General features: G+C 40.5%; 1 protein-coding gene across 1 annotated transcript; it reads right to left on the bottom strand.

Annotated features, from left to right (window-relative positions):
• Positions 1–1,164: 1,164 nt before the first annotated feature.
• Positions 1,165–26,773, bottom strand: sdc4 (syndecan 4). Its single transcript, XM_072556206.1, has 5 exons — positions 26,380–26,773; positions 9,128–9,257; positions 7,001–7,029; positions 6,160–6,340; positions 1,165–4,995 (listed from the first exon to the last, which is right to left on the bottom strand). Exons 1-5 carry the CDS (start codon positions 26,446–26,448, stop codon positions 4,844–4,846), a joined length of 561 nt encoding a protein of 186 aa, XP_072412307.1. The 5' UTR covers positions 26,449–26,773; the 3' UTR covers positions 1,165–4,843.
• Positions 26,774–27,191: the final 418 nt, after the last annotated feature.

Here is a 27,191-nt window from a genome sequence, read left to right as displayed (position 1 = left end):
ACACGTCCAACCTTTGTGTCATTTGCAAACTTGCTGACCCATCCTTCAATCCCCTCATCCAAGTCATTAATAAAAATTACAAACAGCAGAGGCCCAAGGACAGAGCCCTGTGGAACACCATTCACCACTGACTTCCAGGCAGAGTATTTTCCTTCTACCACTCGCTGTCTTCTGTTGGCCTGCCAATTCTGCATCCAGACAGCTAAGTTCCCCTATATCCCATTCCTCCTGACTTTCTGCATGGGCCTACTATGGGGAACCTGATCAAATGTCTTGCTGAAGTCCAGATACACTATATCCACAGCTCGACCCGCAACTTTTCTAGCCACATCCTCAAACTCAATAAGGTTTGTGAGGCATGACCTGCCCCTCACAAAGCCGTGTTGACTGCATTTAAATCAAGCTATGCTCTTCCAGATGGTCATAAATCCTATCCCTCAATCCTTTCTAACACCTTGCAGACGACAGACGTGAGACTTACTAGTCTGTAATTGCCAGGGATTTCCCTATTTCCTTTCTTGAAGAGAGGAATTACATTTGCCTCTCCAGTACTGCCAACATATATCCTAATCTAGTTCCATATCCCTCAAATCTTCCTATTCATAAATCTATCCAGATGCCTTTTAAATGTTGTAATTGGACCAGCCTCTACCACTTCCTCTGGCAGCTCATTCCAAACACCCTCCATATGAAAAAGTTGCCAAAGGCCTCTTAAATCTTTCCCCTCTCACCCTAAGCCTATGTCCTCTAGTTCTGGACTCCCTTCCTCCAGGGTAAAGACCTTGGCTATTGTTTTATCCTATCGATGCCCCTCATAATTTTGTAAACCTCTAAAAAGGTCACCCCTCAGCCTCCGATGCTCCAGGGAAAAGCAGCCCCAGCCTATCCCTATAGCTTAAAGGATGTTGCTAGGGTTGGTTGGTTTGTCTTCTGAACCCTTTCAAGTTTTGTGCTAAAACTGTTGAGTATTTGCAGATCTTGATGATTATATTACTTTGAAATCTTGCTGGGCAACACAGCTGCTACAATTTCTACCTGCCAAAACATACAATATTTCAAAAATAATTTAATTGGCTGAGAGTTACTTTGCTACATCCAGAGTCACTGTGCAAATGCAAGTTCTCCATTTCACTAAGTACTGATTAAAAAAAAACCATGACCAGATTTTGTAAAGATAATGTTTTATTTATACATAATAATTCCAGAACAAATTAAAACATGAATATGTACAGATCTGAAAATAGCAAATTACTTTCTGCAAACAAATAGTCAACAGGAAGACAAATTACAGGTTTTCCACTGGTATGGAGACAGTTTGGAGCATTTTGCAGGGAGTAATTTTAAACCAACTTGCCTGTGAGAATATTAACAGGAGCAGGAGCATTGTCCAAGCCCATGGAGAGCAAGATTAAGGAGGGATGCGAAACAGGTGTGCTCTCATTCAGGTGAGTTAGGTTAAAATGGACCCCTTTGCTATACAAAATGCAATGGAAGTTACCAAGTGGAACACTAGAAAAAGTATACTAATGTGGATTCTGCATGTATAAGAGGTATTCAGAGAGTACAAAACACTGAAGTGAGATGTTGTATTGCAACCACCAGTGATTAGAACTTCCAAACACTGTACCAATTCCAGCACAGATCACACTTGGAATGTTATGAGCTAGACATGGTGGCTACTTCTCCCCCTCATTAATCCCATAAATATCAAAAAAGTGATGGCATCATTAAATCTTATGGGGTTTCCTCATTTATCTCCTGCAATAGTAGGATCTTTGTGCACATGGCCTCACAAGCAACATACAAACAGGGAAACACAAAGCTGCAATAAAATCTGTTCCAAAGCATTTCCCAACTCAAACCATTCAGACACCTTCAAAATGAATGGTAATGACTTGCTACAGGAAGATCCCTCTTTCCCCAGAGGCTTTGTACCCTGCAGGGAAATGGAAACTCAGGTGAGGAATGAAGCTTCATTTTTCTTTAAGGTTCAACTTGAAAAAGAGCCATTGCTTGAACCTCTTGCTCCAGTTAGATTTTCTGACAGATTCAATTTGCATACAAGTAGCACCTAGAATGGATATGCAAGTCAATAACCACCAGTTGGCTCCACAATATACAAGAGTAAGGGATGGAGCGTGTTTGGATATACTCCATTGCTTTTAAACATCTAATCCCACTCTATCAAGATACCATTAAAATGTTTATATTAGTATTTACACCATTAATAATCCAAAGAAACCAAGAAATTTTATGTACCAAAATATAGTTTTATTGAAAAACCAAAAAACATTATACTTTATTTATACTTTTCTCTAGAGCCTTGTACCTGGGTGCACTTTTCAAATACTGGAGTCAGTATATGAAGGCTTCTTTTTGTTATGAGTTTAGGAGACAGACTGCTATTTTAAAAAGAAAAAAAACTTAGATTTCTATCCCATTTACTGCTGATCAGTGAAAGAATGGCATCAAGTTAGGCCACATCGTACAGCAACGGAAATGAACCTTCAAAACGATTCCCAACACAAGATGGTTTGTGACATTTGAGAATGCTGGCTGCCTCTAATAGGTTGCCTTTGCAAAGGAACAGATCTATGGAGGCCTTTTCAAGAAAAAGGACATTGCCTGAAAGTTACATTATAGCCTTTGACCACCTCCTTTGTTGTTCATCTAGGAAACTGATGGAACACGTTGGCAAGATTCAGATTCATAATCTGAATAGTCTGCAGAATATTTCCCAGCAGCTCATGGGAAAATCCTGTAGGCTTTGAATGGATTGGAAGATCTTTTGGCAAACGCTTAACTGCATTAAGCAAATGAGAACTCAGGTTAAGGCTTTTAGAAACCCTATTATCTTTTGCAAGCTCAAATATCCTTGCCCAAATTTATCTTCCTTCAAAATATACATTAGCCACAAAACATCAAATTTATCCTATACTTGATCTCCTTACTGGGTCAGCTTTGGCTTTCTCAAAAAGTTGAGACAAGTTTTAAAATCAAGAAATTGTTTCAGGAGGGGCTATTATAGTTAATTGTTTTTTTTGCTGCTATACAAAATAGTATGATCCCTCAACAGGGGGCTAGCACCAATCAACACACTTCAGTGCATTTCTTGGTCTCAAAGTGACCATCAGCTCAGCTCGTTACCACAGGAGATCTGAAGGAACTGCTTTAGTGTTTCTATGAAAATTACTATGAACAAGACAGTGAGCAAGAAAAACCACCAATATTGAAACCTTTTTTGCATTACAGGATCTACCAGTTGCACACATGCAATAGAAATGGTTGCTTTAGATACAAGATAATTTATCCATAATTTCTCTCCCATTGGAAGAAAAACAAAATGTGACTATGTAGCTAAAGTTTTAGTTTAGGCTATAGCTCATGTTCTTCCCTCCTAATGGCAAAGCACAAAAAAACTTTTGGCATGTGAAGTACTTCTTGAAAACATCTTTCAAAACAAATCAAATCATTCAAAATGTGAAGGGAGTGAATTCAAGTTCATTTACAGCAATGACTTAAAAAATAAAACTGCAAAGCTGGAGGTCTCCGTGCTATGGTTTACACAGATGGAATTGCATCCACAAGTTGTCAGAATTAGTGTACAAATGAGAAAAAAAGAGATCAAAAATAAAATTTCAAGTACCCAGCAATAGGAACTTGAACTGCTAAGTGTTTGACATTTTACATCTTTGTTGTAAGTATCTCCAGAGTCTGCTAGCAACAATACAGAGGTCCAAGTTATTGGAAGAGGATTTAAAGGGTCAAAATCACCAGCATGTAGCACCTGGACATCTCCAGGATGCTAAAAAAAAAAGAGATTCAGGAACTGGGTTAAATTGAAGCACAGAAAAACTTTAAGAAAACAGGAAACCTTTTACTCTACCCCTTTCACATTTGCTGTAATGTAATGCAGAACCCAAAATTATGCTGCATTGCACATGTTGCTACAATAGTGACTGTTCCAGTATGAAACTCAACTGTAAATATTGTCATTGTTCAATATACAAATGGCAGAAAGGTACACCCTAGAATTACACAAGATTTTAAAAATAAAAAAATAACACATTGAAATAAATGAAACAAGCGATGACAATTAAAAATACTTTTAGATAAATTATTCTCTTTTTAAAAAAGCATGAGATTTTAGTTGGAACCAGTTCTACAGTGATATTTATAGGAACAAAATTGTAAGCTATGTACTTTTAATAAAATACTACAGAAAAGTAACAATGATTAAGTCTCTCTCTAACTTGTTTATAAGTGACCAAATTACTTGCTTGGGGTGGGGAAAAAGGGAGAAAAATAAAGCTATTCTGTATTGGTGTGGGGGCTGGGGAGGGAAGAAAGCATGCAAAACATCTGTTGGTTAAAACAGAATTTTTGTTTTGTTTTAAATGTAGAAAAGAATCTGTGGTTCTTAAAGGCTGAAGGTAAATCGCCAATTAGTGTTTATCCAAGGATTTTCCCATGTACCCAAAAAGAACAGCAGTTCCAAAAAAAGCTACAATTTCAAAGATCGGAAATGTAAAACCTTTCTTTGCCCTCTTAAATAATAGCTGAGAATATTCATTGTGGGCAATAACAGACTAGGCAGCTTTTTACATCTTGGTTCTTGCATTTGAAAATGCTTTAAATCTGGGTTACACAACATTTCTCCAGCATTTAAAAAAGTGGACTTTTTTTATATACATAATGCACGCATTACCATGTGTTTTATATATATAAAAAATAGATTTTAAAATAGTTGAATTTGTCTCCACTTTTGTCGTTGTCTTGCTAAGGTGGAAGCTCTTGGAAGGAATACAAAGTCTGTTGGTTCAGAAGCTCAGGCACAGGAGGTTTATGCGTAGAACTCAGTGGTTGGTGCTTTCTTGTAAATTGGCTTTTTGCTCAGGTCATAGCTGCCTTCGTCCTTCTTCCTCATGCGATAAACGAGCAGCAAGATGAGAAGGATGGCAAACAGAAGGCCAATTGTGCCACCAGCAATCATTGCTATAAAACAAAAAAAAAAGTGGTCAATGTAGTTTTGAACATGCCTCATACACCAGTCTATACCACAGATCACTTCAGGATAACAAAATAATTTTAGTCAATGTAGCACTTTCTGAAAGGTCAGTTACTGCTGTAATGTGGAGTCTGATAGTCAATTTGCATAACCAAGCACCTATAAGTTAGTCATCATAGGCTTATCAGACCTTAGGGCTGTGCTCTCCTAGAGATGAATGATAGGGTCACAACTTCTCCCCTCACTGAGCTGTAAAGAGTCCTTTTTGGTAACCATGCAGGAATTGAACACATGCCGTAGGCCTCAATCTGCATTACAAATCAGCCATCCAGCCAATTGAGCTGAGTGACCTTCCTACTCCCACAAGATAAGCCAGACGGAATTGGTTTTAAAATCAGCTTAAGGGAAGAATATTACCCAGGATATTGAAAGTGCACAGCCTGACACTTCATTTTGAATTAGGATCATCCTCAGCCACCTGACAGTAATTGGACAGATTGGCTCAGTCAGAAATCAAGATCCTCAGTTTGGCATTCACCTCAGTACCACACAAAAAGGTATCCATTTGAATTCTACACTCCTGCGGAGAGTCTTGAACTCAATTTTTATGAGTTCAGGGATTGGAGCTATATTCTGTCCTAAAATGGAATGGTGACTGATAGCAAATCTTAAAAGGTTGCAAGCATCTAGTCAGGCAAACACATAAGAGATGGATATTAAAGGGGAAGCCAGAACTACAGGACCAATCAATACAACCACCATTAATAACTCCAAAAATACATTTAGGAGGGAAAGGTCTTTACTGTTAAAAATAGTAGAATGTGGAATTCACAAATTGAAAGAAATGGCAAAGGCAAGTAACAATATATTTTCCCCTTAAATTAACATCTAAAGCAGATTCCATCTGGCTTGTCTTGTGCAAGTAGGAAAGTCATTTAGCTCAGTTGGCTGGATGGCTGAGTTGTAATGCAGAATGAGGCCAGTGTTTACAAGAAAACAAAAAACTTTATAAAATGAGGATGAGGAGGGAGTGTGAAGGCTCATGCAGAGGAAGGAACAGTTGGACGGAATGGGAGGATGTAAATATTCCATTTCCCAATGTGGCAGTTGGTTATACAGTTTGCAGCATACACTGCGGTGGTAGTCCATACCTGCAAGCATCTCTGTGCTTTCAAACACACTGCCACCGGCGTTTGCACTTGCCATAGCAACCTGGTTACTGATGTCTTCCTCTGGTGCAGCACTGTTCCTCCGCAGCACCTCATTACTGATAATGGGATCTTCTACTTCATAAGTTACATCCTCATCAATCTGGTTGTCCATTTCATCATCCTAAGATAAAAAAGGAGAAAGAACCATTCAGTTAAAGTTAATCCTTTCCCACTCCCAGAAAGTTCCAACTTCTATATTCTGGGACCACTAATTTGGCATCTATTTCACACCATTACTCCCAATGCACTGGGTCATACTCCACCCCTTACCCCAAAGACATTGCTGCAAGGCCACAACAGGTTGGCACTCTGGAAGGAAGGGACTAGTTTTGCCAGCCCCAATTCTTGTGATCTTAGTGTGGTTGGTGATGGGCACTTCCTGAGCAGTGTGGCTCAGTGATAGTGGTGCAACTTTGCTACTTTTAGCTGGAAATGCAGAACAACCCCAAACCTGCTCCAGTTAGGCTGTGCTTTACTAATGGCAATACATTGAGCAGATGCTGCAGTGGGCAATACAAAAACAGCACAGGAACAGACTGACAGTTGGATTGGCTTTGTGCAACTCTAGCTCAGAGCTGCCACAGCTTCATTGGCTGTCAAACTCTTAAAACCAAGCCAAGGTCAGTGGGGATCCAATGACATTTACTGATACTAATATTCTCCAAATGAGGGACAACAGAAATTAGTCCACTATTGGAGCCCTTGCCTTCATGTGGTCATCTGTAAAAATCATAGTACAAGTTCAATTCTAATGACAACTAGAGAATGGAGCACATCTCACCTCGTCATCAATTTGTTCTTGACTGTCATCTGTAAGAGAAAGATTGACAGGTTAGCCAGATTTGCAAATCCCAGACAGCCAATGTCAAACTGTACAAGGAATAACATTTCAGTGGCACAACAGGTACTGCACTCTGAAACAGGCCCTTTTATTAAAAATAAAGAGGTTCTGAGAGATGCAGCACACAGCATATTACAACACTATTTGCCAATGTCTGTCCAGGTCAGTAACACTTCAGCTTGCTGTTCACTGGAGTGAAATCTGAACCAACAATTTCTGACTCAGGAGACTGGGCTCTATCATCTCTATTGAAATGAGGGGTGACTGGGTAGCAAATTTCCAAAAAAAAAATGTCACAAATGCTTGAAATGGTAAACACAAGACATCAAGTACACAAACAGAAAACTCAAGTGCAGTCAAGAGGGCTTTGGGGTCTGTTACAGGCTTTAAATAATGGCCTTCATTTTACACCCAAGTACAATCAGGAGTCAAACAGAAGGAGGCAGTGGTTGCAGAACGATTTTCGATATTGCACTAGTGTCTCAATAATAATATTTGGAAACAGTGTTTAATGGAAAGGAGAATATTTGGAGAGTGCGCATTTAAAGATTTCCAGTAACCTTCCTGTGTACTGACTCACCCACCAGACAATTAAGCCTCAGTTCCCAGTGATAGTGAGCGAGCCTCTGCAGTTTCTGACAACAGATGGGTTGGAATTTTCACTGTGTGCTGATGTGAGAGAGTGTAATGATAAGTGGCAGGGGTGGGAAATGTGGTGTTAGAGAGATGGATGGAAAACCCCACGCAGTTACAGGTTTTTAACAGTAACTCAGGAAGTTGTAAGCCTTGGTTCAGCAGCAAACTTCACACTGCCTCACTGAAACCACTTCCTCTGCCATCAGCTGCTCTGAGAAAAGGAGAATCCACGATATGACAGTTTTGCAAACGCATCAGTGTCCTGACATGCAACCACAGCTCAGAAACTCCCCCGGTTCAAACCAGAAGCATTGTGGAAAGCTACTTTACTCAAACATTTTAAAAATCCTACATTAGGCGAAAGTGTGAAAATGTAATTAAAAAATGTATAGAGTTATAGTGGGGTCCCTTAAAGGTTTGACACAGTTTGGGAGTGGAACAGAGTCAACCCAACTAGCACAATGGAAGTCACTTTCATTTCAAAACAGCTACCATTTTGGGTGCCCTCCATCTTACAACCACTTGACCCAGCTGAATGGAAAGGCTATTGTATTCCCAGACTAGTCTGAATTGGAAGCCAGGCTCATTGCATCATAGTCAACTCTTAAAAAGGTACCCTGTGCATTCAAGGTAGATAAAACAAAGTCAAGGATAGTTAATGTTGTTTAGTCACAGTGACACCTATATTCTACAAGTCTGGGCTCTCTATAAGTCAGCCTGCAATAACATACAGATCCCAATGAGGAGAGGAGAGATGTTCTGGATGGTCAGTAAATAAAGTGGATGGAGATTTAGAAAGAGAAAAGTGTACACTTTGGGAATGGACTGGGTGAATTTTACACACACGAAAAAGGAACAAAAATCAACAAAACAACAAAACAGTGTAAACCAATCTGTTCAAAAACCACAATTCACAAATTCTGCCACAATTCTAAAAGCTATTGAAATGGTTTAACAGCTGCGAATTGAGGTCTAATATTTAATCTTCAAAAACCAGGTTGGAAAGAAACTAGGGTTATTACAGATGGATATAAGCACTGGGTCTGTTACAATATCCATTACTTTATGCAATCACATTGCTTTTGGTGACATGCAGTATAAGTGGTGGTTGAACTTTTGGAGTCAGCTCATATCCTTCAGTCCAGGGAATTGTATAGCCAACATACTGGCTATACAGAATTCAGGGAAAGTTTGAGGTAAGTTGCAATTTAAAAAGCCAGGACCATTGTGATACAAGTAAGCTTTAAGAACGGAGGAATGAAGTGGTCTCCTAGCTCTCAACTATTAAGTTTTCATCCCTGTGTTTGTCGAAAAGAAACATCCAAAACCTAAACTCCGTATGAAAGTTTCTCTTATTCAAACAAACTATTTAAAAAAGTAAACCCTGGAGCACAAACAAGTACACAAATCAAAAAATAAAAAGATAGTTACCTCGATCACTGTAATCTCCAGAGGTGAAACCAGAGCCTTCCTCCTGTTCATAGTGAGGATGAAGGTTATTTAGACTAGGGACCCCTGAACCCTCCAGATCATCAAAGTGGTTCCTTTCAGAAAGCTTTTGCTGTATCAAATACAAAAAGGGAACAAGTCAGTTGGCAGAAAATCAAAGTGACAGATCAATAGAGGTTTTAAAAATTGAGGAATTAGATCTTGCACTAAATGCTTAAAACATGGGGAATTTAGTCCCATACATTCAAACTATGTTAAATTCATGTTTCATAGTTGGAGTTGGGAAAGGAGAGATTTTTCTTTCATATTTTCTGCCCACTGCTCTCTCCTTTCCAACAAGGTCAGTCTAAAGCTCAAAAAATCACATTAAAACGTGAAACAAGTGCTACATTCTTGCTGCTTAGAGCAGAAACATTCCAATCAGGCAGTAAACAGGAAACTCATTATAAATATATACCTAGTTACTGATGCAACTGGAGAAGAACACGACGCAGTCTTTCTGCCCTGCCAGAATCTGAATCAAATACAATTTGTTACTTTAAAAAATAAAGTTGCTTTACAATGTGACCAGAACCACAATGAATCAACTAACCTATTGACCCGAATATTTTACCATGCCATCGTGCCCAGATTAACACTTCAAGTACCAAACAGGGGAAACTATGGGATTTTGGCTCCTGCCACTTGTGCACCATTCAACTCACTATAGCAATAGAGCCTGGCTCTCAATGAGATGAGGCTTGACACACCAAAGTATGGAGTTGTGATTAATGTAGAGTTAAGGAAACTCCCATGATATGTACAGATTTCCATTTGTAAGCTGGAATGGTTTCCAGTTCACCACTATTGGGTGCTTCTTTATTTCCACCCCCAGGGAGTTGTTTTCCGATCTACTAGCCACCACTGGTTTTCCAATTGATTAATTTATATGCAAAACCCATTCAGGGCAATTAATTGGAGCTTATAAATACATGCCAAGTTAACATGAACTCAAATTAACCTGCAAAAATCAGTAAAATCAAGAACAAACTCACATCCCGTCTGGAAAATAGGACAAGGTGATCATGGACAAAACTAAAGAACTGGCTGATACAATTAGGGTTCAGTTTACCAAGTGGAGGAAATCAACCAGGATTCCCATTTGAGATCAGCACCAAAGCACTTCCTAAAGCAGGAAGCGGTGAGTGATACAAGGTACAAAAACAGCACAGGCAAGGAGTCCTAGCCCAATGGCAGCAAATACTCAACATTTGATAGAAAGTGTTGGGTAGGCAGAGATGGAGATTTAAAAATAGATGGAGGACAGAGTTACATCCCAACAGTCTGACAGCCACACATGTAACATTCCATCAACAAATGACAGCAAAGAGCTTCGAAAAAGCAAACAGGAATTTGCCTTTCACAAGCACTCCTTGTACACCCAGCCTGATGGATTCATAGTTCATTAAACTATGGTGCCACAAGTGATTAACTTTTAAAGTCTCGATGTGCCAAAGTCAGTCCCTTATAACAGGAATTTGATTCCAAACTGCTTCTTAAAAGCAACTGGATGCAAAAAAGTGCATAACCAATGTTAATTTCTGTTCCAAACCTGCTCTTCATGAAGAGGATATTAAAGCACCACTTCAGTCACCAATTTCTACTGCTCTACTTGCTAAGCAAATCAGTGCTGTCCTCTGTCCAAATCTGGTTATCCCCTTTGTGTTGATATTTCTCAAACTGTTCTTGAGTGCAAAGCATAAAGCTTCAAAAATCTCAAAACTATTCCTTTTCCATGAAGCTTAACCAGGTGGTACGGCTAAGCGTGTTTAAACCATTAAGATCTAACACTTGGTATTAACGATGCCCAGATCTCAAAACATGAATTAATTCCACCACCCCATTCAAAACAGAAACTTCTGTCCACCTCTTGCTCTATACTGAATTCAGATAATCTATCAAGGTGACAGCCAAACAGTAAGAACAGGTTTTGGACAAAAATATTTTCAGTTGCAGCATCTTAAAAACCTTCCAAAGAGTGCTTTCTGACCAATGAAATATTTTGTACCAAACAATCGAAGGGGAAGCCAACTTGCAGAGAATAAGCTCCTACTAAACAATAATGTCAGTTAATCATTTCATGTTGGAGGATTAAACAGCGACCAGGATGTGAGGGAGAATTTAAAGTTAGAAACAGCATGCTCTTAAATAAAAGCATACCTACTGAATGGAATAGATTGGCTCTTCATAAAAGCACTTTAAAAGGATTCAAACCATGAAGTACTTCCTCAATGCTGAACTGAGATATCAGTAGAGGGTCTCTATAATCATCTCTACAGAGCAGCTCAAACCCTGGTTATCTGCCAAGATAAGGCAGGCATCAAAACCAGTGATCAGAGGGCCAGTGTCACTATATTGCCCAAAAGGGATCCTACATCAAACAACCAGAAGTTAACTGCAGAAGATGTAGGGATGTAACTTTATATTATGATAACAGACTTTACTCACTGATGAAGTGTCAGTGACTACAATGTGTTTAGAACATTGAGTCACTTAGTAACAACATGACTTCCTTACTCATGATAATTTGTACAAGTCATATTTTCCCCTTGTGCCTAGTTCTTTCCAAATGAGATGTCAGAATGGGATCTTTGCCAACACCAGCATCAGGTCTCAACACTTGCTGTTGTAAATAGTGAGCAGGGTCCCAGAACATAGGTAGAAGTGATAGCCAATTAGCTTTGGGTGTCATGGTTAGAGATGGAGAATTGTAGCACCGCTTTTCAGAGTGACAGGAGGAGGCCATTCAGCCCCTGGGGCAAGTTTTATCATTTAATGACTGATTCTTGACCGATGACTCCATAGTCCTGCCTTTGGCCCATCTCAATACCCTCACCTTAATGAGTTTATCCACAGATGTAAATTCAACTGAACCAGCATCACTGGTGAAAGAACTCCCAATCACCTACCACCTGATGTTGAAGTGCATCTTAACAAGTTTTCAGCTGCCCAGGTGACCATGTCCTTTGCCCCCCTCCCACTAAGATGCACCCATGATCACAATCGCAATCACCTGTTCCAATAGCTCCTTACATGGCTCACCAAGTATTGGTTATTGCTTCTGCAAAACACAGATGCTTTAGTACATTTTGTAAGTAAGGGTATGAAATTGTTCATCATCAAGGTGGTAACCCAAAAAACAAAGCAGTGAGCTGAAGGAATTAGCTGCTCATTAGAACCTGCCAGATTAACAGACAAATCTCCTGCATAAACAACTGCAGCAAGTGCCCAGTTCTCAGTGATAAAGCAGAATAAAATAAGCCCCACAGTCACAGCTCAGAGCAGGCTGCAGCTTTAATCAAGAGGCTTGGACAGTTAAAAGTGAATGAAGAAGCTGGGAAACTTCCCAGAAATAAAGATAAGGAAAGAAAAGAATGACATTGAAGATGGAGATTCCCCCCCATCTGCAGCTAAAACAGTTGCTAGAGCAGAGGCATCCATCTGGTCAAATGCCAGGGTCACATGAGAAAGAAATAAAATCCCACATTTTGCAATCAATGCCAGGAAAGGGTCACCTAGAGTTTGCTGCATGCAAAAGAAAACACATTTCTGCAGAAATTCTGGGTAATTGAGCAACATCTGACATGGAAAGGGGTAACCCTAAGAACTGCAGATGCTAGAAAATCAAACAAAACAGCGAATGTTGGAAAAAGCTAAGCAGGACTGGCAGCATCTATGGACAGAAATCAGAGTTAACATTTCAGGTCAAGTAACTCTTCTTCAGAGCTGTTCTGGAGGGTCACTGGACCCAAAACATTAACTGTTTTTTTCTCTCTCTGCTGCCAGACCTGCTGAGTTTCGATGTGGAGGTATGACAGTCAAAACAAAAAAAATCTAAACTTTTAAACTTTGACCTTCTATGACACTGCTCCATCTGGTTAGGATAGCAAACCACTCCAAATATACCAAAGATACCTGACAAAGCAGCAACGCTTCAAAAGAATATAAAAGACCTGTTGGACTATTACCTGATGTGGTGTGATTTTTAACTTTGTTCTCCCCCCCCCCTCCCCAGTCAACACTGACACCTCCACATAAATATGCCACAGCAACATGTGGACTTGTCACCAAAGATTCCAGGTTACTGGAGTCAGCAGCATCTCAGGGGACAAACTACACCATACTATTCATGGGTTTGTAAGGATATCAGCACAAACCAATTCAAGCCAACATCTTGGAGACATGAGTGCTCTAATACTGTGCATCACCAGGGTTAAGTTACTGGGTCGTGGACCACCCTCAAACCCCCAACCACAACAGCTTCCTTCCAAGCTAACCAAACTACATGGCTGTACAGAGAGGGGATTGCAGCTGCATTCTTCCAAGCCTAAACATTTGAGCCCTGAGTTTTAATTTAAAAACAATCTTTGTTTAAGCAATGTGGCCAATTTGTGACAACTCAGTTGAATGGACTGTCCTGCATATAGAAAGAGAAAAGTGTCAAGTCACAAGTCTCCACAAAAGAGTTACATTTTTAAGAATTAGTACTTGGAAGTAAACAGGTGTCAGACTTGCATTTACTGAGTGATAAGAGCCCTGTACAACTCACCCTAGGTGGGAACACTGCAGGATCATACACTGAACATTGAAAGGTGGTTAGGAAAGCCATTTCTACATACTCTACATGATAATTAGAAATATTTCTATCGCACTTGTAAATCAAGTAAAAAATAGCAAAAAGGAGAAACTGGTCACACTCCTACTTCAAAACCAAGCTCCCAAAATGGGTGGTAGGTTTCCAAGTAGTCCTGGTTTCTCACTTACATTTCCAAGAGGTGAAGTGTAGCAGAGTTCAAACGAATTTAAGAAAAGTCATCCTGTCAGCTTTCAGCTGAAGATACATTTGTGTTCCAATTCCAAACCCATCAGGATTTACTACAATTACACTGGCCAGGTTGGATATTGCCAAAGGCTACATTCACAATACGAGGCACAAATTCATGGAAGCACCACAAGTGCTTAAATATTCAACCTTTATGTTTTAATTAAAGATTACTCAATCAATTGATTATTGTAAATAAGAACACTTTTTGCACAGAACAAAGGAGTTCTTAAACATGAGGCAGTTCTGGGTCACTGTTGGATTTATTGAAGTGGTGATACAAGTGTATTTTTTGTGGAGTTAGGGGACCTGCAGACTCGGGTGATGGCTCCTTTAGTGCCTTCAAGAACAGTAATGGAGAAGGAGATAGCTTTCACCTATGCTAGAGGGATAACAGGTTATTCAACTACTTTTCTAGTCAAGCAACTCAGCCACTTTCATACTGATCAAAGTCAATACTTTGAGCTTGCTAATGCCCAGCCTATTCTTAGTATGAAGAGCATGGAAAGGTATGGACTGGCAGCTTTCCAAACCACTCCTTGTTTTACTTTGTTAGCTAGTGTTAAGTGGGATGGGTTCCACACTAGGCCCTTGGACAATACGGAGGGAAATATAAATAGATCAACAATTAGGGTGCTTTATTTCTTCTGAAACAAAAACAAGCCAAGGACATGGAGTGTGACTCCACTATTCAGTTTCAATCTTGGTCACATCACTATCTCCTGATCCTTCTCAAGTCTGGACTTGCATCTTCTGGGAGTTGTCTAAAGATTGACTAAGCTGAAGGAAGATCTTTTCAGCATAGAACAAAAGATTTACTTCCAACAGTGCAGAGTTGAAATGATGCAATTGTACACAACATCCACAATGACAGGTTTTAAATATGGAGGGAGTCATTTAGGTGTAGCTGGTTCATTTATTTCAATAGCATTTCTTTTAATAACTTTCCTCTCACTAACTGCCTCTTAAAAGTGCCTCCAATTAACTGAACAGATATTTGTGGTAAAACTTCCCACAAGCCTTTGCATTCCAGATCCTCTATTCTGGTAGCCCTAATTCGGAATTAAGATTAGCTGTTTATATTGCATTACGTTTCCAGGACTGGAAAACCCCATCCAGTAGAAATTTTTCCACAGCCTCAATCCACCCCCTTTATCCCTACTTCTGAGCAATACAGTTATTACAAAAGTCCTGGCCTCCAGAGGTCCCTCAAATGTTCAATATTCCACCATTGGCATTCATGTTTTCATCTGTCAGACCAAGCTCCAGAATTCTCTCTCTGAAGTCATCCTTTATTACTTTAAAATCCTGCCTCCTTTAAAAATAAAATCCAAAGCTTCTGGTAGCTTTTCTAACAAGCAGTGGCTAAGCATCATCTGTTCAAAAATGGTCCTAAAACAAGTCAATTAAAAAAAAACAAAAGTGCTATAAAAAATTAAGCTGTTTATTATTGCACCAGAATATTTTGGTTCCTGAAATAATTTGCATAATATAATTGCAAACTCTTGATGACCAAGTTTGGATTGTTCTGCATGACAGGAGTGCTGCAACCAGTTGGCTTTATTTAGCCAATCAAAAACTAGGTAGGAAGAAAGAATGGGCATTTGGCTCAAATTCATACACAAAGCAGCAGGAAGGTGGGGCGGGGATTTTTTTTTTAAAAAATAAAAAAAGCTCAATTCACAGGCTTATGGGCTTCACTGACAAAACCAGCATTTGTTAGCCCTCCTCAGCGGGAAGTTAAATCAACCTCATTCCTATGTATCTGGAATCAGATACAGGCCAGGCAAGGATGGCAAATTTCCTTGGTTAAATAAAAAGAACAAGGAGCAGCACTCAAAGCTAGTGCTTTGAAATAAACCTGTTGGACTACAACCTGGTGTTGTGTGATTTTTAAACTTCATACATCCCGATCCAACACTGGCATCTCCAAATCAGGAGGTTTCTTAAAAAATTGAGATGGTGTTACCAACTTCACTGCAAGCTTTCAGAAAAAAAAAGGAGCTAACAAGGTTTTTGTTCTTAACCCCCACCCCCATCCCAATCCAACCCCACCATTGTAACACTTGTTCCCACCCACCAGAAACAAGTGAAAATATGGTCTCTGGGTTGAGAGGAGAAAGTGCTCATCTTTTGGACAGCAGATTAGCATCCCAAGAAAAGCAGAGATACCCATTGCTTCAACTATCATGAGATACCTCTTGGAAATTGACCAGAATGGACTTAAAAATATCAACAGCAGGAGAGCAAGGTGGAAGATGACAGGAGGATTAATGACTCCAAGTCCTCAATAGCACCATTATGCTCAATCTGCAAGCAATACCTTCAATAACCAAGAGTTAAAAGAATATAGAGTCGAGAGCTCCTAATAAAAGCCAGTCAGGAATCTGGCTGTTTGATCTTAGATCGAGAACTTCTGGTCTCTGTGCCACTGTCCCCTGCCATGTTCCAATAAAGAACAAAAATTAGGTAGCATATCTTCATGCCAGATAAAAGACATATGTGAGAAGATCTGGCTTTGGCATTGCCAGGTGAGCTGGCATTGAAAGAGGGCAGTATGTAGTACCAGTCCACAGTATTAATGACTGACTCATGGTAAATCTGCATAGTAACCATCCTCCCTCAAAAAGTTAATCTAAAGGTGGGGGGTGAACCACTGTTGCGTTGTTGTGTTTACACTCTACAACTTCCTTGGCAGACTGGAAAGGATGAAGAATTGTACTCACAATGCCCAAACAAAACGTACACGTTATAGGATGAATGCAGCAGCCAACGTGCACAGGAAGCCCCCACAAACAGTACTAGCGAATGGATAATCTGATGCGATCAAGGAAGAGAGAAAAAAGGGCTAGAATACCAGATGGTAAAGAAAGTGGGAGAAGCCCCTAATCTTTCAAATGTGATGTGGGTGAGTCAGCCTTCACCCAAGAGGACAGGCTCCAAACTCATTCCTCTTAATGTTAGAGGCCTTTTATCCTTCGCATTTCTCACTCATGTTCCAGTTTTCAGTCTGCACTGAAGCTACTCTGTGGCCTTTTTTCCTCCTCAGATCAAGAGAAAACTCTGCCACCTCAGACTACAATAGCCTTTTAGTAGCCAAGAGGGTCAGGAAGGTCTCCAAATCACTGTTCCTAAATAAAACCAGGCTGCCATTTCAACCGCCTTTGTTAGGCAGAACAATGGCTTCTACTTTCATATTATTCACAAATGACACTGGAGGACAATGCTGGGGGATGGGAGGGAATAAAGACAACATCTCCCAGAGCAAAAAGCTGTAATACATCTGCGTGGTATGAGGAAAGGAGTGGGGGTTGTCTAAGATTTCAATTCTATGCTGACCTTTCTACCCTTTTACAGCAAGACTTTAAAAAAGGCAAGTTTTTTCTTGGGTTATGTTAAAATCAGACACCAAATTGGAGCGTCCCCCTGCCTCTTCCCCCACACCACCTGAGGCACCAAGAATCTAAAATTATACTGTGCAGAAGTCCCAGCTGATTTCAGACTAATGGTCAGCCAACCATTCCTGCTACAAAGGGATTAGCCATTCATTTTACACTGGTGGGAAAACTGACTCCATTCTCTGCTGCATTAGTGATCACTGTACTAACTGTAAGAGGATCTTAGGGCATCCTGAAGGTCACAAGTTTATTGCATTGTCTCCACATGGTGCCGGGGGGGGGGTGCGCAGTGGGAGAGAAGGGAGCAAATAATTAAATCAACTGCAGTAATGTAACCATGTGTCCAGAGGTGATTAACTTGACAAGTGGGACATGGTGTTAAAGATTATGCAAAATCTATTGCACTTGGAAGTTACCGAAGTTACTTTTCATTATGGAAAGCAAAGAAAGACAGATTAGAGGCACTGCATTGCTGGTCAACATAACATTGATTATTGCAACCATGAGCAAAAAACAATGGGCAAAACCTGGCACCATTATATAGCAGGCCTGATTAGCAACAACTAATATTTAGGGCTGGAGTGCATGGTCCCTATCGGAGGAGGGAGGGAAAAAAGAAAAAAAAAAAAGAGGAGAGAGACAGTGATGCAATTGCTCAAAAAAAGGATTTGCTACACAATTTAATGAATTCTGTTGCAGGAATGTTCTGCAGCCACTCAGTTTTTAAAAAAACAAGGTACTTTGATACCAAGACAAAAGGACACGTCAAGGCTGATCACAGGAGGGAAAGACACTCAGGCCCGAGGGCCTAACAGGAGAAGCTGGAATCTGTGCCAAAATACTGTCACTCCAGGAAAAAAATATTGTGTGATTTTCTTCTAGAATAATGCCACAGGACAGAAGGTTTCATACAATCGACAAATTCAGGAAGCAGACAAGTAGCTTCACCAATAAGTGAGGAATCAAGGAACATTCTGCTTTGTCCTGTTGTAGACTCTTGAAGGAACACCACACCATCGGACCCATCTTCAGACCTTTTTTGCACGATCAGTCAAGATAATGTTAGTTGAGTAGTAACTGATAGGCAGCAGAACAACAAACCAAATCCCAGACAGCCCAACATATAACTTCCAAAAGAGTACCATTACAATCTCCCATCCAGATCCAAGATTCTTTGTTCAAATTGCTTACCAGCACAGTTAAACACCAGCCAGCCTTCAAAACTGAAAACACAGCTCTTTAGAGAGCAGACGGTCAGAGTTTAATCTAGAGAGAGTTTACATTCCATTGGATCTGTAAATAGCACCAGACCTCATTGATGGCAACAGCTTGAAAGGAGGTCAGCGAGTCCACAAGAGAAAAATAAATTCCTGGGCGGGGAGGAAAAAATGGGACAAAGACATGTTATACACTTTGGCTCATCTATAAAAGTGACATCTGGTAGTGTGGTCTCTTTCTGAAGAATCTCTGGTGGAGATGGATTTTACAAACCCCTATTGCTATGTGGCACACCACCCACCTGGTAATGGAGCTTCTAATGTTGAGAATCCAGCATTCCACAGGAATGCTTCCAGTAAAGCATTGGTATAAGTCAGCTCTCCCACAGCAACTCCCCATTCCCACAAGATCCCGGTCAATGGGGCAGTGTGTTAGTCTGGACCAAACCATGCAAAGTGGTAACAAACAACCAGATGTAATAACAGTCCTAAGCAATTCAGTAATTTTAGTGACAAAACAGCTGCAAAACTACAATGCAAACATCCAATGCAGCTTCTCACCAGAGGTAGAGACTGTGCATTCAGGTTCCACTACAAATGCATGAGCACATGATTTCAGCCTGAACTCCAGTGCAGGACTGAAGGGGAATAGCCCATCCTGGAGGATGGGCCTTGTCACATATAGCTAGATGCTAGGATCACGATTTACAAAAAAAAACAGCAAAGGCATTCTTGGAGACCACATCAATATTTAGCCCTCAATCAATAACCTACTTGTGGGATCATGCAGTGCAATGCAGTAGTCACATTACCCTACATGAGGGCAGTGCTTGATCATTAGCAGATACTAAAAACAAAAAACCTCTGCAGAAATGCTGTCTGATTCACCAGCATTTTCTGCTTCTAATTCAAAATATTCAGCTGGTTACAAACTGCTCAGGAGATAAATAATTTACATCAATACAATATTCTAAGTTAAGAAAGTAGATCAGAGTCACAGCCTCTCCCCTATATCAATATCAGGTAAACTAAATGAGCCTTCTTCTTTACAAGATTTTGCCCCACTTAGGGCATCCCAAAGATGATCAACAGGTCAAGGTGCTCAGAGCAGCAGAAAGCCTCAATGACATCAAATGCATCTCAAGTCACTGTGACCTCAAAAAGGGTTAAGTCACCTTGTGCTCAAATGTAAGTGGCACTCCACAAAGTGGTTGCGCAGAAGAAGATGTTAGCCTGGAATCTTGCTGCTGGCTCTCAGATGTGGTTAAAAACTTAACAGGCAAAGACAGAGCTTTTGTTAAAAGACTTCAGGTGACCACCTCCCCTGTATCACTGGCATCTTTGTTGCTTTACAAACTTCTTGCTTTTCCCAAAAGGGAGTTTTTTGTTTAAAAACTGTATCATGAATCTGGAAACAGGGCAGGTTAATGGAGTTAAGATACAAAACAGTGGAGCAGATCATGCTTTATAGGCTGAACAGTCTCTATTCCTGTTAGAATTTCTATTATGGTTTGATTTCTCACTGACCTCATTGTAAACCAACCTATATATAAAAAAAGTCTTGTTCCTAATTCTATTGTTCATTACCTTTGTTGCCTAGAGGAGGGAGCTAGAAGATATCTGATCAAGATCTATGGCCAAGCCATTAAATCCTTTCTGCTGTTGTCATACAGATCCCTCCATATCCAGGTTCAATTTCACCAAGTGAAAAACAAAAGAAACAACGCCTATAAAACTCCCTAGGAAGTGGAAAGAACTTCGTGTTTCAAGATAGAATTCAAACTTTCTCGGCAAAACATCCAGAGCAAGGTCATATCACACAATCCTGCCCAAAAGTCTGTCTGTACACAGACCCACTGCTCCATTGGCCAACTGTTATTGCTACATCCTTTCATTTTGATCTGCACAAAAACAAGTTGACCTTAACCCTGTCCCTTCACCCAAAAAAGTTCCTTTTCACCTTGCAAATGGTTGCTGGCTCCTGGAACACTACAACTCGGTCAACCAACACCTAAAATACATCTATGGCAGGCTATTAAACACCACATGAAAGTTTTGCATGGACAAGCATTTCTGCGATACTGCTAATGTTACAGTACTAAATGACCAGCACATTGACAGCTCATGTGTTCATGCATGGCCACAGATTAGATTCCATTGAAGAAATGTTTGCACTTGCACAAGTGATGCTGGTACTCTCAGTAATTCAAGGCACATAGACAAGCAGTTATAATTTTTTCAACGTGTCTACAACAAGTACTGCATACACTCAGTTTCATTTCTGTAGTACCCTTAACATCAAAAAATATACTGGAGGTTTAATTAGGAATACCACTTGACAGAGGTACAAGAACATTTAGATAGTGGACCAAAAGCAGAATGAAATATATTGGAGTTTTGAAGGAAAGGCAATCAGGGAGGATATGGTGTTGATAGCTGAAGACACCAATAATGTTGTTAGTAAATCAAAGTTACATAAGTGGCTATTTTAATATTTGTCAACAACTGATGTGAAACTTGGAAAGTGTAGCAATTGTTGAAAAAGATGACAGATAGGCAGCACATGAATCCTTAGAAACTGTTAAGTATATACAGTGACAGTAATAAGCTGAATCATGCAGTGTTAAAAGGGGTGCAGAGAGGGAGTGGAATCTCTGGGCAATAATGCACAGCCTTTACAGGCAGGTGATGGGAGTCAGGAAAATTTGCTAAAGCAACAAGCACACTAACTTTGGGGATGGCAAACTGAAGAGAATAGGTATTCCAGTGGATGGTGCAGGGAGGAGATGCTGAGGAATTATAGTTGAGAAACATTAAACCGATCAAGTTCAGATCGACCCTCCAAAAGGGTATGCCACCCAGACCCACCTTCCCCATCCTTGTAGCCTTGCATTTCCCATGGATAACCCATCCAGCCTGCACACCTCTGGACACTGATAATTCAGCATGGCTAATCCACCTAACCTGCACATCTTTAGACTCTGGGAGGAAACTGGAATACAAGAAGAAGCCTATGCAGACATGGCAAAAACGTGTGTTGACTTTGCACAGTTAGAGGTTGGAATCAAACCAGGGTCTCTAATGCTTGAGGGAGGCAGTACTAACTACTGAGCCACTGTGCTGCCAAGAGTGGAGAAACTAGAGTTGCGCTACTGACTCTGCAGTTAAACTCTACAACTTCCAAAAAAATAAAAGAGTATTTCATACACAGATTTTAAAATCCTCTTTTCCATTTTTTTCAAAAAAAGAGAAAATGGGATTAACTGGATTGCTCTTTTGAGCTAGTACAGGCTCAGTGGCCCCCCTCCTGCTGTACTCCAACAAGATTCCATTTAATGCATTGTGTAGGGTTATGTTTTGACAAGGTCAATTGTTTTCCCACCATGTATGCAGACTGAAACAAAATTAACTCCGATTCCATGCTTTGCAGAGAGTTAGCATCAGATCACACTGGAAGTGATGGTGCAAGGGAGTTGTCCACGGTTTGACTTAACACCAAGATAATGGCTCAAAGTTGCAAATCAACATCTTCCTCACTTGGGGCAAGGATACAGAAACAAACATCCAGGAGGTTCCATCTTTCCAATGTGACATTATCAAACAGAAATTGAACAGCTTCCACTGGCATCCACATACTAATTCAAAGCACTTTGTCTTGGGAGCTATCTGTAAGATCTTGCCCAATATGCAAAGAGTGACCAGGTTATCATCTTGCTGTTTGTGGGTACCCAAGCTGGGGGTGGATACCATTTCAATTAGTCAAATGCCTGCATGCTACTTTGGGATGTCCAGAGGTCATGGAAGGTGCTTATATAAATGCAAGTTTTTCTTGGCAAAATGCACTCCATTTGAGTAGGAACATTGTATTGCTTCACTGCCACTGGTTTCATTCTAAAAAAAGTTGAAATCAAAATTCAGTAGGGAAGTATCAACTATCCTCCTAGTAGTGGACCTCAACCATTCTGCATTATGTGGAAGATAAAGTTATTTCCACAAAACTCCATACCTTGTCACTGCAACTCATTGAGTAGATGGCTCCACTGAACTGGATTGTGTTGACAGACTGCAAATTAATCTGTGGACACACTGGTATTCATTTGATAGCTTCTGCAAGTGTAGTCTTCTCAATTCTCACAGAGTAAGAGACCATTTCACACCTTGAACCTGTCCGACAATTCAGTTGTCTTGATGATCTTAACTCCTATCTACTTCTGTCTCGGTGACCCTGAAAATTTTCCTTTCTTCCCAGAAGTTGATTTCCCCCTTCCTCAAAGCAGAACAGTTCTAAGTTTCCACTCATCATCATTAAGTTTGGAGCGGGAATATTTAAAGTCATATTTCACTGCCCCTTTTTCTGCCCCCAGGCAGGTCCCCCAAAACAGTTTGTTTTTCTCCTTTCTAAAAAAAAGACATCAATGCTTTTAAACCATCTACAATGCCTCCATCCAATCACCCCTTTATTCTCTTTGAGGGAATAAAAGTTTAGTTTATATATTATGAAGCATACTAGAACTACTTTAGCTCCAGTGACTTCTTACGAATGTCCCACACTATGGGGATAAGCACACTTTTTTGTCAAGTGACATCTCTAATAGATATTCCTCCAGGAATATGCAAGATTCCATGGATCACTTTTCTCTGCAAAAAGGTATTTTTTAAAAACAAATTATTGTTTGTTGGCAGGTTTGTCAAATGGAGTGTTTTGGCTTGGTGCTGAAGCACTTTTAGAATCTCCACACTATCCCAAAAAAGTTACTTTCAGCCCCACACTAACAGGAAAAACACTGGTTTGTTAGCACTGATTTGCCCAAGGCATTAGGGATAGATTTACAATTCCGCCCCAGCATGAATTGGACAAAACCACAAAAACACAGCTCCAGTTACACAAAGAACCTCTACAGTTTTAGTCACCTAACCTGCTTGGTGATTTCACCATTGCACATCATGTGATATTTAACCCCAAAAATCAGACAAACAAATCTCTGCAGCATTGAGCTTTCAGTCACAAGTAGTAGAGGAAATAATTAACTAATCCACCTCAAAACAGGATGGAGAAGTAAACCAATGCAGTACAGACTGGTGGGATGGAACATGTAAGTTGTATTAAATATTATGTAGTATTTCCATACAAGCTATCATAATGGCCACAATCATTGCTGACTTATTGATAATAGTTGGTTCCAATGCTATGGAAGCATTGGAGGATGAGTCATCATTAAAGAAATTTTAAATAAAGTTTTCCAATCTGTTTCCCAAGCACTGCTGTTCAGGCCGGTGATAAATTACATCTTTTGCACATGGAAATTGTGAAAGTTACATTGTGCCTTTCAACAGAACACCCTATGTCTCATTTTCCTTTGTGCACAGCTTAATGGGTGAGAGAGAATCCCTTTTAATTAAGGCCTTTGATTAGAGGAGTCATTTAGTAGGAGAATTTTTCCAAGGAGAAAACATTCCCCAGAGGTCTCTCAGGCAACCATGACCTAAACTTTGTCAACTGTAGGAATTCCTGGAATGTCAAACATGATGTTTTCAGCAACATTATAAAATTGTTAAAAGAAACAAAATACATCAGTCACTTCTTTGAAATGCAGTTTTTTGTTTTAGCTTTCACTGATGAAAAATAACTTGGTTCATATGTTTACAGCTCTAAAACAAAATCTCCTGTTTATCAAAAAAGGTTTGAAGGAAAGTGATTCAGACACTAAATGTGGAAGTGTTGAGAATGCTAAATCTTGATGTTAGTTTTAAAAAGAAAGAGGCTTATAGGATGGGAAACATTCTCTCCCATGTTGAGAGACAAAGCTAGTGAGCACATTTTGAACAACACCTGAGCATTTTAATACCAATGCAAACAGACAAAACAAATATCGCTTGCAAGAGGGGGCAGAACTCAACATCATCAATAATCCCTATGCATAAAATAGAAACATCTCAACCTTTGGGAACCACTGCACTGTTTCTGAAATAGATTTGAATCAACTTCTTATCTATGAAGGTGACGTCTCATTGCCAATGACAGATCACATGGGAATATTACCAATAAACTTAATTCAGGATCTATAGTCTCATCTGTAAACTTAAATGCAAGACCACAACAAATAGACACAGGAGTAGGCAGTTTAACCCCTTTGTTCTGCTCCACCATTCAGTAGGACCATCGTTGATCTGATATTCCCAAATCCATTTGCATCCCTGAATTCTCTTGCTGATCAAGGATCTCAAACTTATATACTCAAGGCTCCAAAGCTCTGCAGCAAGGAGTTCCAAAGACTTAACCCTCAGTTGAAATTCCTACTCATGTCTTTAAAACTGGCACCCCTTTATTCTGAGACAGTGCCTTCTCGTCCTACAATCTCCATGAGGGGGAACATCCCCTCAGCGTTTAACCTACCAAGCCCCTTGGAGAACCCTAGATGATCCCCTTATTGTTCTAAGCTCCAGAGAGAGTACAGTTCCAACCTGTTTAACCATTGCAATTCATAAAAAGAGTCAGCAAAAATGCAGCTTGCAACATTCACAGAGGCAGTGATCTTTTTCCATTGAAAAATGATATGACCAGCTATGGGAAAAGGCCAGGGGAAATGGGGTTGACTGGTCAGTTCTGCTAGTGGGCCAGCATTGGCAAGATGGGCTGAAATGAGGAACTCCTGTTCCATAGGATTATAAATGTGACAAACACCATTCTTTGAAATCTCCTTTTGATCTGGATGTTGTGAAACTGAAGGGGGGGGGGGGGGGGGGGTGAGGTTAGTATCCTCCAGAGAGGAAAACAGCTTCAGCAAAGTTCCAACTAATGCTGGGGTCGCTGTGAACTTAATCCGACACATTGAAACATTGTAGTTGCCTGCATGCTCAGTTCACTGCATGAAACACATGCGATTGATACTGGAACAAGAGAGTGAACACGGAGAGAAACGAGAGAGATTGATAAACATCCATAAATTACCACAATCAAAAATAATGTTTCTGAAACAACTTGTAAAACTTAGACCAAAATATATATTAATTCAAATATGATAAACATACATATAACATAATTTGCCATTCAAACCAGCACAAAGGGGGGCAGTGACCCACACACTTTATCCAAAGGTAAAAATTGGGATATTCCGGCCGGGGGGGGGGGGGGGGGGAAGGTGTTAAGAGAAAGGTAGAGAAGACAGAAACAGTGGTATGCGCTCCCACTTGCCCCCTTCCTTATCCAATGCAGGCTAACACCACTGCTCCCCCCATTCCATGTTTGGAATGGTGACTAACTCCTGGGGTTTTTTTTTGGGTGGGGGGGGGGGTGAAATCGAAGAGGGAAGAGACCAAATAGAAGCGCCATAGAAAGCTTCGCCCACCCACCCCCAATCCCCAATCCCCAATCCCCAATCCCAATCCCAATCCCAATCCCTCATCACGTTTCCAACACTCTCCCTGAAATTGATACACGGTGGGGGTGGGAAGGGATAAAGAGAAACCAAAGAACCAACATTAATCCAGCGGGTTAACGAAACCCCAAGGAGGGAGACACACACTACCCCCAGCCCCTGCGTTAAGAGCCAGCCAGAGACCTGCTCCCAAACCGTCGCTACGTGAGGAATTTAACAGGCTCACGAGCGTCAATTTTTTAACCCAAAATTAAAATCCCAATGAACCTCTAAACGATCGGAGCTCGCAGACACTCAATGCTCGGACTCTGTTCCCAGGTTTGAGAATAGATGGTCAGGAGGAGGCAAAAAAAAAGTCTAGTCTATAAACCCCAACTCTTACCGTGTTGGCAGAAGAAATTCCGCCCAGGAAAATCAGAAAGAGGATCGCCAGAGAGTTGATTCCGAACATTTTGTATTACTTCTCGAAGTTTCCTTACTGTTTGATGTTTTGTCCTCTCCAAACGCGATTTGGGATAGCTCTCTCTCTCTCTTATTTACTCCGAGTTTCTATTATTTTGATTCTCCTTCCTACCCTCTCTCGCTTCACGATCTCCGATTTACCCCTTTGACAGAAACTAACAAGCGCCCTTCCTCCGTCAATTTCCTCGTGCGTTTCACTCTTGAGCAGCTAATTCAATCACAGCAAACTCCAAGAGCAAAACACTCACGCAACGAATCCCAAAGGGAGCCTTTTATATCCTGCTGCCTTTTCGCTGTCCCCTCCCCGTCCGACGTAATTTCAATACGACAGAAGATTGAGATTGGAACGTCAGCGTCTTGCGTGGAAACCCCATTTGAAAAAAAAATCCCCTTTTGTCCTGAGTTTATTTTCAATTCCGGTCTTAACTTCTACCTTTTTATTTGGAGTGCGGGGAGAGGAAGGGTTCTCAAAAATTAAACTCAATGAGAGGTCATAAAGCAGAGCAGCTGGAAGATGAGAAAGTTCCTTTTATAGACATACAAAGTTGCGTGTTTTGCTGTAAATTAGCAGGGGAGAGGCGACAGCGATCTCACTTTGCCAGATTTTCTCTGAACGCTTACTGTGCACTTCCCACCCCCGCAGAAAGTTTGCGATGACCTCTCGTGTTTCCCAGCGTCACATCCTTCTACGTTCGCTCAAACCCCACACGGAGGAGATTGCCAAACAAATAT

The sequence above is a fragment of the Chiloscyllium punctatum genome, chromosome 37 (genome assembly GCF_047496795.1).
Source record: "Chiloscyllium punctatum isolate Juve2018m chromosome 37, sChiPun1.3, whole genome shotgun sequence".
Taxonomy (NCBI): domain Eukaryota; kingdom Metazoa; phylum Chordata; class Chondrichthyes; order Orectolobiformes; family Hemiscylliidae; genus Chiloscyllium; species Chiloscyllium punctatum.
This window is presented reverse-complemented; position numbering and strand designations above follow the sequence as displayed.

What these genes read in the sequence shown, in the direction of transcription:
- sdc4 (XM_072556206.1), bottom strand. Translation starts at nt 26,448, where the DNA reads ATGTTCGGAATCAACTCTCTGGCGATCCTCTTTCTGATTTTCCTGGGC. An exon ending in TGGAGATTACAGTGATCGAG is followed by an intron (nt 7,030 to 9,127) that starts GTAACTATCTTT and finishes TTTCTCTTACAG; the next exon opens with ATGACAGTCAAGAACAAATT. An exon ending in AAGAACAAATTGATGACGAG is followed by an intron (nt 6,341 to 7,000) that starts GTGAGATGTGCT and finishes TTTTTATCTTAG; the next exon opens with GATGATGAAATGGACAACCA.